The sequence below is a fragment of the Dendrobates tinctorius genome, unplaced genomic scaffold (genome assembly GCF_039654945.1).
Source record: "Dendrobates tinctorius isolate UK_male_01 unplaced genomic scaffold, ASM3965494v1 ptg000243l, whole genome shotgun sequence".
NCBI lineage: Eukaryota > Metazoa > Chordata > Amphibia > Anura > Dendrobatidae > Dendrobates > Dendrobates tinctorius.
This window is the reverse complement of record NW_027361910.1, coordinates 5751389-5763657: the sequence shown is the minus strand read 5'-3', so window position 1 is coordinate 5763657 and position 12269 is coordinate 5751389. Positions and strand designations below refer to the sequence as shown.

The 12269-nt window shown below is 38.3% G+C and overlaps 1 protein-coding gene across 2 annotated transcripts in view; it reads left to right on the top strand.

Annotated features, from left to right (window-relative positions):
• The window catches only part of ADGRD1 (adhesion G protein-coupled receptor D1), a 1079490-nt gene extending 1072926 nt beyond the window's left edge, over window positions 1–6564 (top strand). For both annotated transcript variants that reach the window (XM_073557041.1, XM_073557040.1), the window contains 2 exons: window positions 154–246; window positions 1115–6564. In XM_073557041.1, the coding sequence (XP_073413142.1) occupies window positions 154–246; window positions 1115–1210 (189 nt within the window). In that variant the 3' untranslated portion in view covers window positions 1211–6564. The remainder of the gene's footprint in view (window positions 1–153; window positions 247–1114) is intronic.
• The last annotated feature ends 5705 nt before the right edge of the window (window positions 6565–12269 follow it).

Below are 12269 nucleotides of genomic sequence, written 5' to 3'. Positions count from 1 at the left end.
TTGGGGCATAATTTTAGTGGAACATTTCAGGTGGCTCCATGGATGTGCTTAGAACCTAGTATTAGAATCATCCGATAGTCTAAATATAAAGAAATTGTTACTTAGCAATCAATTATCACATTTGTGTGTTATATCATTTCTTTTTTTCTTAAGGTGAGAGCAGCATTCAAGCACAAAACGAAGGTGTGGTCCTTGACAAGTAGCTCTATTCGGAACATCAATGTGAAGCCTTTCAACTCTGATGTAGTAAGCAACAAATAATAGGTCTCATTAATCACCACTCCAGCATTTTTTTTATTTCCCCTCTGTTAGTAATCAGTAATGTGAGTGTAATGTTTATTAAAATACTTATTCATCGCTGTCTTCTACTGTTTCCAGCACTGCTCCGGTTCTCTTCCATAGCTCTGATTGTCCAGCTCACTCAGTGGATAGTTTGCTCCTTCCTTAATGTTAGCATATAAGAGTCCCATTCTGCGTCTCACAGACTTAAATTGCAGAAGTAACTTTCATTTAACACAGAAGAAGCGTGTGAGCCTCCTTATGATATTTCTTTTGTTTTGTCAGCTATTATACTGGTTTTGTGATCTTTTAGTTGGTTGAACCTCCCTCCGCTTTATGTCTTGGATCTTGTTCTACATTTTTTCTGTGATGCAACTTTGAAAGTCCTGATGGGCTAGAGCCTTGGGGATGACTAACTACTCTTTTGTTTTACATCTCCTCCTCAACACTAGGACTTGAACTCTGAAATTCCATGTCACTTTTAGATACAATTTTGATATTGTCTCGGTTTTCTGGTTCAGGCATACCTCTTTCCTCAAGTCAATGATGAGATGCTATTCTGTGAATTGAACTCAGTGGACTATGCAACAAAATCCATTTCTCTGTACAGTGATAAAAGAACATACAGAATAGAACGCTTGGGACTTTACAAAAGTGACCAAACATGTTCATGATAGCATTTTGAGTTTACCGATGCATAACAGTTGCAAACAATGCCAAATTTTTCTTTCAACATAGTTTATTTTATATTGTTCATTTATTAACATTTGTCAAAGAACAAGAACTTTTGAGAGAAATAACTAGCATCCCATGGACTTTTGTTTTTGCCTGCTAGATGAATGGAATTCGAGCCAATACATCTCCAACCAAGATGAATACGTGGGAGAAAAGCAGCAATTCAGCCAACAGAATTGACTTGTCTACTGTCTGATTTTGAGAGAGTTTCACCGCCAACAAAGAAATCACTGGAGGCCTTTGTGTACATAAGTTTGTCTTTCTTTAATTCAACTCAAGGTGCCTTCTCTTTAATGATGCTAAGAAGTTTCCACCATGTTTTACTACAGGGACTGTTTTGTTTTTTAGCCTGAAGAAACCAATTTGTCTTCAAGCGTATAACTACAAAGATACAACTCCAAATAAAATGTTGTTCACTGTTGGCAGCAAGTACCAAAATGCCTTAGAGGCCATCTTCCTCTAAGTATCTATGAAACTTCAAGGAAGAATGTAATGTTGTATTGTGCAATAGACTTCAAAACTAAACTGATCACTGCAGGATTATTGTGCGATAGCGAAAGACAGTTCAGAACCTTGCGTGCTGAATCCATCACACATAGAGCTGTTCTTCTATTGACTGTTATGAACACAATATATTGTTTAGATGGTTACTGATTATATTGTCTTTTATCAGTCTTATTTATGAAACACAAATTGGTGGACAGGTAATACAATGAGCTATATTGTTACATGAATTGATATATTCATTGTGTAATTAATTGCTGTGAATAAGATTGCACCTTGAGTTACACGTCTATTGATGGAATCTTACTAAAAAATAAGACAAGACCTCTTACCTGCTGCACTCCAAAGTTTCCCCTTCATAACCAATATGGCTAAGATACTGCTAGAGGTGGACAATTACTGTGGGCTTGCTTTCTTTTAGAGAAAAAAATATGTTGTAAAATGTACTCAAAAGTTTATGTACAATTTACTGTACATTCTATTGAATTTTTTGCATAGTTTCAAATTTCCACATTTGGTCATTTTATTGCAGTAATAAACTCTATAATTTACTATCACACACCAGAGATTTTAAGAATTGAATGGTATGATAACCATTTTTGTAGTAAATATGAAGGAATGTGAAACAGCAGTGATATTTTAAAACTGTTGTACAGTTTAGAAAACCCCGTCAAATATTCTATTGGAGAATTCTGAGAAAATAGAGGGCTGGAGAGAGACTAAAGAGATAATGGGGCATATTTATCAATGCTGTCTAATTCTTGGACAATGCAAACTAAATCCTGCCACACATATTCGAATAATGATGGCTGCAAACGCTGATATGGATGGGTTCAGCCAACACTTTAATGTGTATGGGGGTGCCAACTAAGTTATTATTTTTGAGATGTTGATCAGTCATGTCTAATATCAGTCTGCTGACTGCCTTGTTGTCTTTGAGATAAGCAACCAGCAGAGATGTCTGATGTTTGCTTTCTCAGAGAAGAGTGAGGGTTCAGCCAAACAAGCACTCCTCTTTATAGAAAAATCAGCCAAACAATTGGCCAAAATGTTGTTCGGCTAGCAGTTGTCTGCAATGTGTAAAAGAGTCTTTAGACTAGTCAGTCTTGACATGCAACAGATTGATTAATTAATCAGTCTCATGCTGTTTGATAAATCTTTGATATTTGTTGTCTAATGAGTCTACACCACTTAAGGGCCTGTCACACATAGAGAGATTGCTAGTGAGAGCGCTGATATTGTGACGCATCAGCGATCTCGCTGTGTGTGGCACGCATCAGTGACCGGCCCCCCAGCCAGGTATCGCTGATTGTGCAGGAATGTCCTAGGCCATTTTTTGATCATTGGTTTCCCGCTAGCCAACACGCATCGCTGTCTGTGGCAGCGGGAGAGCAACGATCAGCGAGCTCCCAGCACTGTAAGCAGATGCTGGGAGCTGGAATCCAAGGTAAATATCGGGTAACTAAGCACGAGTGGCACTTAGTTACCCGATGTGTACCTTGGATACCAGCAAGCTCGCGCTGGGAGCTGGTATCTAAGTTAAACAGCGAGTAACTAAGTGCCGAGTGCGCTTAGTTACCCGATATTTACCATGGATACCAGCTTTCAGCACGAGCACGCTGGTATCCAAGGTACACAGCAGGTAACTAAGCGACGCGTGAGCTTAGTTACCCGATATTTACCTTGGATACCAGCATCCTCGCTGGTGCTGATTGCTGGTGTGTATGCCTATTTGGCAGCTCAACAGCGATCATGTAGCGATGCACCAGAGATCCTGACCAGGTCATATTGTTGTCGGGATTGCTGGTGCATCATTTGTTGTAACGGTACCCTTAGGCCGAGTTGACGAATCTAATAATCATTCATTTGAAAATGAAAAAACTGAAAAAAAAACTTAATCACTTTCAAACTGATGAAAAACTACTATACTTTAAAACTTATCTATTCACTTTCACTTTAATGGCTTAGCAAACCAACCATTTTGCTCAGCTAAAAAAAACTGCTTGTGGATCCATTTATTAAACCAATAAAAAGTAATGTGAATGGATCAGTTTTAAAGTGCAGCAGTTTTTCATCAGTTTGAAAGTTATGCCATTTTCTCAACTTGCTGATCCATAGAATAAAACGGCAGAATCAATTTGCCTATGCTTCTGATAAATTCATGAAAGGAAATCACAAATCGTTTCACCAGTGCATACAAATGGGCAATGAGAGAGCATAATGCAAATTAGGTGAAAATTTTTGTCACTTCCCTTAAAGTTATTTATTAACCATTCAATAAGCTTTCCCTGTATATTATGCAGTCCAGCTAAGAGAAAAGCAGGATACAGCTGATTCTTAAGGGTGAATCTTTAAAAGGTTAAATCAGCTGCCTATACAGAGAAAATCTGAGTCTCTCTCTTCATACATACGGACAGACAGCCAAGGGAGGCTGTGACATGACTTACCTTAGTTGTCTCTTAGAGCCACCTTCTAGGCCATAGTACATAGAAATCTATTTTACATTACCTTTGTATAATACCATTAAACATCAAGTAAGACACAGCCGTAAGACTGAAGCACACATCTCCCCTGCGTTACCATGCTGGACACTCCCAATATCTACCCACACAGTGCTATTTTTCAACCATGAAGTCTCACAATACTGTTAAAATAAAGAGACAGCAGAGAGCACAACTTCAGCCTTTCTTGCTTAAAGAGCAAGACCTGTTATCTCTAAATTACAATTTATTTTTTTAGTTTTCTTAATTATAAACAGTATATTTGAAAAATATTTTGTTTCTTGGTAACATTTTGCTTCACGAAGTTTTCCATGAAGGTTATAGGTCCTCTTTAAGCTCCTGAACCATTGATAGAGGCTGTACTTTGCACATTTTTCCCATGCCAACGTAAACATAAATCAATAAAATGATGTACATGTACAATTTCTAGTGCAAATTTGCTTTCTTCATACCCAAATCTCAATATTATATGGTTATATTAATTCTTATCTTAGGTCAAAGACCAATATTTTTATCAAAGTTCTGTCCATAATACTTTTGGCAACATATAGATGCAAGCACAAACCTAAATTCCTTCTAACATGATATACGTAGCTACATGACTAATATTGAAAATAACATTTCATATAGACACAGTCCTGGTTGTGACCTCCAATTCCTAGTAGAGTATTTTCGTCCTAAGTTTTAGTTATCTCATTAAAATCCAATTGGTCTCTGTGGGACTAATAGAGCAATTTTATAGTAATCTAATGCTATCCAATTCTAGTTAACAAATAATTTGTCACGTCATGAAACCCAATCATAAATTCTAGCAGTGGGATAAATGAGAATTATACATTAGCTACATTATTCACTCTGGTATATGGAGTTGTAGCGTGGTTGTTCCTTTTTGCTTAAAGTGGTCAAGATTTTGTAATAATCTGTTGAACATTACTGTGAGCGAAAACAACCATTATTATTCCATCAAAGACCCTTATATTAATGCTTTTATTACTCCATTAGTCTTAAGTAACAAAAAAAATCCCTGATGCCATTATCTCTTATAGTTAGGTTAAAAAAGGTAAACCTACTGCTGACTGTATCTGGATTGTAATTTACTGTATAACCCAAGATACATTAGCAATTTGGACTGAGGATCCATCTATAATAATTTAAGATAAGTAATTTTTCTGACAGCCCCATACTGCTGATCCAAGGCCTTGAATATTTATGTGACAAATTACATCAAAATTCAGGCTAGCTTGTAGTGGAACCAAATGCATTGCACCTTCCATTTCCGTGATGAAGATTGTAGCTTTGACATTACCAACTATTTTTATAATATCTTTAAATCATGAGCTCAGAAGTGTGATAAAAGCTTGTACAGTACGTATGTATCGGAAAATGAATGTTCATACATCATGATATATTCTATTTTGCCGCCGTGTCATATCAAGTAAACAAAACAATACAATTCAGCAAACCTAAAGTGCAATAAAATGGATTAAATTAAAGCAAAAATTCACCCTTTGTAAACTTTTTCTGGTATATTGTGCAAACATTTTTGTTACGTTTTAAGTGACCCAAATTGCTAGTTATGACTTGCAGTAACTCAACCAATGGAGAAGAACAAATGATGGATAACCAGATTTTCAGAGCTCCTGCTTTCCATCAGTAGTGAAAGCAGAAGACCACTTTGACAGTCCCTCTGCTGTCTCCTCTAATACAATATAGACTGTATTCTCTTGAAGGAACTAGAAGTGAAAATTGGGTTTTCTTTCAGCTGCTTTACCTTGTTATCCAATGCGCCAAGTTTATTGTCTAGGAAAGCAGAAATGTCTGTCTGCACATTTTGTTTGGCACAATATGCTGGATTCATCAATATTTTATATATGTGTGTTTTCTACAACCTTGCATTAGATCAATATATTATATAATTATTTTAATATGAATCTTGGATGCAGTAGGGTGTACACATAGGTGGTCTGTGCTGTTGGAGTAAATCAATTCTTCAGTTTTTTATTCGTAACGCATTTCAACGCTGTAGTGGCGTCTTTATCAAGTGAAAAAACATTTGATTTTTTTCACTTGATAAAGGCATTGGAATGCATTGTGAAAAACCTTATTCTCATCATCATTTCTGAAGAATTAATATACTCCAGCAGTGTATCTCACCTACGTGTTCTTCCCACTGGATGCAGTATCTCCTTGAGGATTTATCCACCAGCCACGGGGCAGCAGCTCTTCTTCTCCTTGCCTACATAGGAGTTGTGCCTGTCACAACTCCACCGGGTGAGCATAACCTGCACTCTCCTACTCTCCCTCTATAGGGTATCACTCTATTGTGCGCTCTTTTTCCCACCTCTAGATTTATTAATATGAATCGTTAACAGCTTTCTTAAATCTAAGTTATGTAACTTACATGATGCTATTATTCAAGTGATTATTAAATTATTGATGCACTAAGTGACATTCAAATGACCTGCTGCCTTGTATTTCCTTTGACCTGTACAATTTTGTATGCAATATATTCTTTATGTAACATTAAAAAAAAAATTGATGTGTTTATGTTGATGCTTTATTGATAGTCAAAAGACTTGATGAGTTCAAATTATGTGTGATATAACACAAGCCTAAAATAACAAAACTGTTTTATAGGGATGAGAGAATTTATTTGATTGGAATTGAATTTTACTAGAATATTACATACGGTAAATCTGTGTTTGCCAAAATGCAGATCTTTTTGAAATTTGCTTCCTTGCTTATTTAGCAAAGTGGCGTCTGCCCTAAAGTTTCTGTGAGGGTATGTGCACATGTTGCGGATTGGCCTGTGGAATTTTCAGCACAGAATCTGCATCTCTTGACAGAAAATGCTTGCGGATTTCATGCTGAATTGATGCGGATTTCTTGCGGATCTGTTGCGAATTGTCAAGCGTTTTTTGATAAGCGGATTTGCCTTTCTCAATGTATAGTCAATGGGTGCAGAAACGCTGCGTTTCCGCACAAAGAATTGACATGCTGCAGAAAAAAAATGCAGCGAATCCGCACGGATTTTTCCGCAGCATGTGTACAGCAAATCTCAAATTACCATTGACTATCATTGGTACTGTACTACAATGCGGATTTGATGCAATTCCGCTCGTCCAAGAACACTGTGGAAATGCATCAAAATCCGCAACGTGTGCACACAGCCTAATTCTCCACTTTTAAATGTAATATAATCCCTAAATAGGCAGATTAGAAGCAACCAAACCACCAAATAACTACTTATCTGATCAAAATAGATCAAGATAGTTGTTTTGTTGTTTCTACTGGTTTGTACACTGTTTATTTGGACTGCATTCTCATGGATCCAACAGAGAAGATCTTTCCTGGTGCCCAACATGAATCAATATAGAAATAAGATAGGACAAAGTCTACAACAAAAAGGAGAATGATCGCACAGCGCTTCGTTGTAGCATCAAAAATAGAGGCATCTGACTGACACCTGAACTTACAACTATGGCTTGGTGCCAGCCAACATTGCTTTTTGACACTTCAAGGCTGAAACCCCCATCACTATTATTTCACTACTAAACACTATGCGCAATATTATTTATTCATCATTCTTTTGATAAGTTGGAATACACAAACAAAAAAGACTGACAGCAAGCTTGAGCTTGCTAATTTGGAACACATTCAACATAGAAGTTATAATGCCAGAATGCAAAACTCAGTTTATTTCTCTGTATTTCATCTTATGGCCATGCATAATGAATAAATACTGTTGAATTCATCAGCAGGGAGTGCCATTTTTTACTTTCTTCTTACAGAGAATTGATTATGTATCTTTATAAGTTTACCACCGCTGTGTCTGACAACAACTTCTGAAAGAGAGTGATACACTATGTGATAGCAGTGCCAATGTTTTCATATTGATCTGCTACGTAAATAAATTCAATATTTTCACATGTCAACATTTTATCCTATGTTTGCTTGAAAACTCAACTTGGGGTTTGTGTATGCAAAATGAACTATTTCTATAAAAAAAAGAAATGGCAAGAAATGACATCACAAGTGCATTGGTATACAGATTGTGAAGAAATATATAATTATAATACAAAAACAATGTGTGTTACCCTCATTTTAAATGACAACATTAAATTATTATCCGGATGAAATAGTCGATAGATTTTTGTCCTTTCCTAATCAAAAAACTTACCAGCATAATCCAAGGCAGACAGTAGCATTTGATGGTCCACCGCTATGGGTAATCCAGATCTTTCCAATACCCCCTTGGTGTGTTCAATAGTAAAATAGTAATGGAAAGGTGTTTGTCTGATACCTCCATGACTAATGCTGTAATAAATAGTTAAAAATTATTAATTGAAAACCTAACATTATCTCTTGGTAACAAATTTAGTAAACACAAAACCCCATCCAACATACGCAGCACAAAAATATAGGGAACAATCATCAGTGTAATTTCTTAACATATATATCACACCTTTAAATAGTGCCACATATATCAGACAATAAATGTAGGGGGATCATTAACAAAGGTACCCTCCATAATAAATTTTTAAAATGTATTAATGCATAAAAAAAATAAAAATTGCCAAAATATAATAAAAACGAAGACAATAAATAGTGATAATAAATAAACATGTGGTCATTAATGACATATCAATATATCAAGATCCCTAATGAACACAATACATAGTACCAATAACTATTATGTAAATAAGTAACTACCACAGCGCAAATTAGCAATATTCAAATGTGTTATGTTTATCATAAGGATATGAAAAATATTAGCTCTTAGGTAAACGAACACAGATCCACCATGTATATCTCTTTACCTGTCTGCATCCTCCTCAGGAGTAGGGATTAGTCTTGTGAGTTCATTTTCCCCTTCACTACTGAGGCCAGAGGAACTCCCTTTCTGGTAAAGAAAGGTAGTGAGCCTGATTATCAAACACCTGAGGCTGATGATGATGACTGGCTGAGTGGAGTTACTGACTGGATATAAGGCTGCCGACGCCCTTCTGCCCTGCGGGTGATTTCTCTGTGGGATCCTTGGAGACCAGTCTGAATTCCTGCTCCTCTAAAGCTAAGTTTGCTGCTCGGCTTTTTGCATTTGTGCTTTGACTTTGTTTTGCTTTGTTTTTCTGGATTTCTGCCATTCCCTGCTGGGGTGTGCTGAATTCCTTTAGCTCTGTCTTCTGAAAATACCTGAGTGCTGATTTAGTTTTTGAAGCCTAGCTGCTTCAGGGCCTTTTTCATATCAGCTTGTTGGCTTATGTCTTTGATAGGGTTTTGGCAGATTGCAGACAGCAGCCTTCCTGTCCTTTCCTATCTAGGTAGTTTTGGGCCCCGTCTTTGCTCAGTCTATCTTTCTGTCTGTGTTAGTGTTTTCATCTTGCTTCACCGTCATTATATGTTGGGGGCTGCCTATTGCTTTGGGGTCTGCTCTGGGGCAGTTTAGATTTCCCCTTTCTTTCTTTAGGCCTATTTATTTCTCCGGCTGTGATCGAGGGGTCTAGGGCATTGTAGGAACCCCCCACGGCTACTGCTAGTTGTGTTGATAGGTTCAGGGGTCTGCAATCTGATAGTTGCCAACTTCTCTGGTTTTCTGGACTTAGCTTGTATTTCTGTTTTTGCCTCCTACGGTGACTCATTCATAACAGAATCACCCGCCATACCGCAGATCCTAGGGTACTCAATAGCAGGAAAGAATTGTAAAAAAAAAAAAAAAAGTGTGTATATTTTTTCCTCTATATCTCTGAGGCCGTAGGGGGATTTTTTTTTTCTCTCAATGGAGATAAAGCAATTGTCTGATCGTGTGGAGCAGCTCGCTGCGGAAGTGCGGGGAATTTCCGCCTACCTTGCTCATTCACATGCTGCTGAACCAAAGATTCCTACACCTGGTGTATTTTTTGGGGATCGGTCTAAATTTTTGAATTTCAAAAATAATTGTAAATTATTTTTTGCCTTGAAGCCTAACTCGTCAGGGAGCTCCACGCAGCAGGTTAAAATTGTCATCTCTTTGCTGCGTGGCGATCCCCAGGATTGGGCGTTTTCTTTGAAACCAGATGATCCTATTCTGACTAATGTGAATGCATTTTTTCAGGCCTTGGGGTTGTTGTATGACGAACCTAATGCCATTGATCAGGCTGAAAAGACCCTGCTGGCATTGAACCAGGGTCGTGATTCTGCAGAATTGTACTGTCAAAAATTCTGAAAGTGGGCAGTACTTACTACCTGGAATGATAATGCCTTGGCTGCTCTCTTTCGGAAGGGGTTGTCAGAAGCTGTAAAAGATACTATGGTGGGATTTCCTGTTCCCTCTGGTCTTGACGATTCTATGTCTTTAGCCATTCAGGTTGATCGGCATTTACGAGAACGCAAAGCTGCACGAGAGGTGTTGCCACCTGTTGAACAAATGTCTGAACCTATGCAATGTGATAGAGTTTTTTCCAGAGAGCAGCGTCAGGAGTTCAGAAGGCGTAATAAGTTGTGTTTTTTCTGTGGAGATGCCTCGCATATTATTTCTGTCTGTCCTAAACGAGAGAAACGCTTTGCACACACGTTTTCTGTTGGGGGTGTTCAACCTAAGTTTCTTCTGGCTATTACTCTGATTTGCTCCCTGTCCACATTGTCCGCCAAGGCTTTTGTGGATTCGGGAGCAGCCCTAAACATAATGGACTTGGATTTTGCTAAACGTTGTGGAGTTCCGATGACACCTCTGCAGACGCCTATCCCTTTGAGGGGGATTGATGCTACTCCTTTGGCTAAAAATAAACCTCAGTTTTGGACCCAGGTGGTAATGCGAGTCGCCCCAGACCATCAAGAAAATTGCAGATTTTTGGTGTTGCCTAATCTGCATGATACTATTGTTCTGGGGTTTCCCTGGTTACAAATTCATAATCCAGTTTTGGATTGGAAATCTGTGTCTGTGGTGAGTTGGGGTTGTCGGTGTGCCTTTAGTGAGGCTCCGGTGTTTTCCACCTCTCCTCAGTCGCATGATGTTCCTGATTATTTGGCGGACTTTTATGATGTATTTAGTGAGAATGAGTCTGCGTCTCTGCCTCCTCATAGGAGTTATGACTGTGCAATTGAACTGAGCCCGGGGTGTAAATTTCCCAAGGGTCGGCTCTTCAATTTATCTGTACCCGAGCACGAGGCTATGCGATCCTATATTAAGGAGGCGTTGGAGAAGGGTCATATTAGACCATCCTCATCACCCTTAGGTGCCGGTTTTTTTTTTGTAGCCAAAAAGGATGGATCATTAAGACCTTGTATTGATTATCGTGCCCTCAACAAAATTACTGTTAAATATCAGTATCCGTTACCCCTGATTTCTGATCTATTCTCCAGAGTTAAAGGTGCTTGCTGGTTTACCAAGCTTGACCTCAGGGGGGCGTATAATCTTATTTGCATTAAGCATGGGGATGAATGGAAGATGGCGTTTAATACTCCGGAGGGACATTTTGAGTACCTGGTGATGCCTTTTGGGCTCACTAATGCCCCTTCTGTCTTCCAGTGCTTCATGAACGATATTTTCTGAGATTTTGTCGATAAATTTTTGATTATCTATCTGGATGATATTTTGATCTTCTCCAAGGATTGGGATTCTCATGTGGAACATATTCGGACTGTGTTCCGGATCTTAAGGGAGAATTCCCTGTATGTCAAAGGATCTAAATGCCTTTTTGGAGTACAGAGGATTTCTTTTTTGGGATTTATTTTGTCCCCGTCAACTATTGAAATGGACCCGGCCAAGGTACAGGCCATTTATGATTGGGTTCAGCCCACTTCTTTGAAGGCCCTCCAGAAGTTTTTGGGTTTTGCTAATTTTTATCGGAAATTTATAGCAAAATTTTCTAGTATTGCCAAGCCATTGACTGATTTGACTAAGAAGGGTGCTGATGTGTTAAATTGGTCTCCAGAGGCTGTTTTTTCCTTTCAGGAGCTGAAGCGAAGATTCACCTCCGCCCCGGTTTTGCGGCAACCTGATGTCTCACTTCCATTCCAGGTAGAGGTGGATGCTTCTGAGATTGGTGCAGGAGCTGTTTTGTCCCAAAAGGATCCTGTAACATCTAAAATGAATCCCTGTGCTTTCTTTTCCCGAAAGTTCTCTCCATCTGAACGTAACTATGATGTGGGGAATAGGGAACTGTTGGCCATGAAATGGGCATTTGAGGAGTGGAGACATTGGTTGGAGGGAGCTAAGCATCAAGTCGTGGTCCTCACTGACCACAAGAATTTGATTTACCTAGAGTCGGCTAA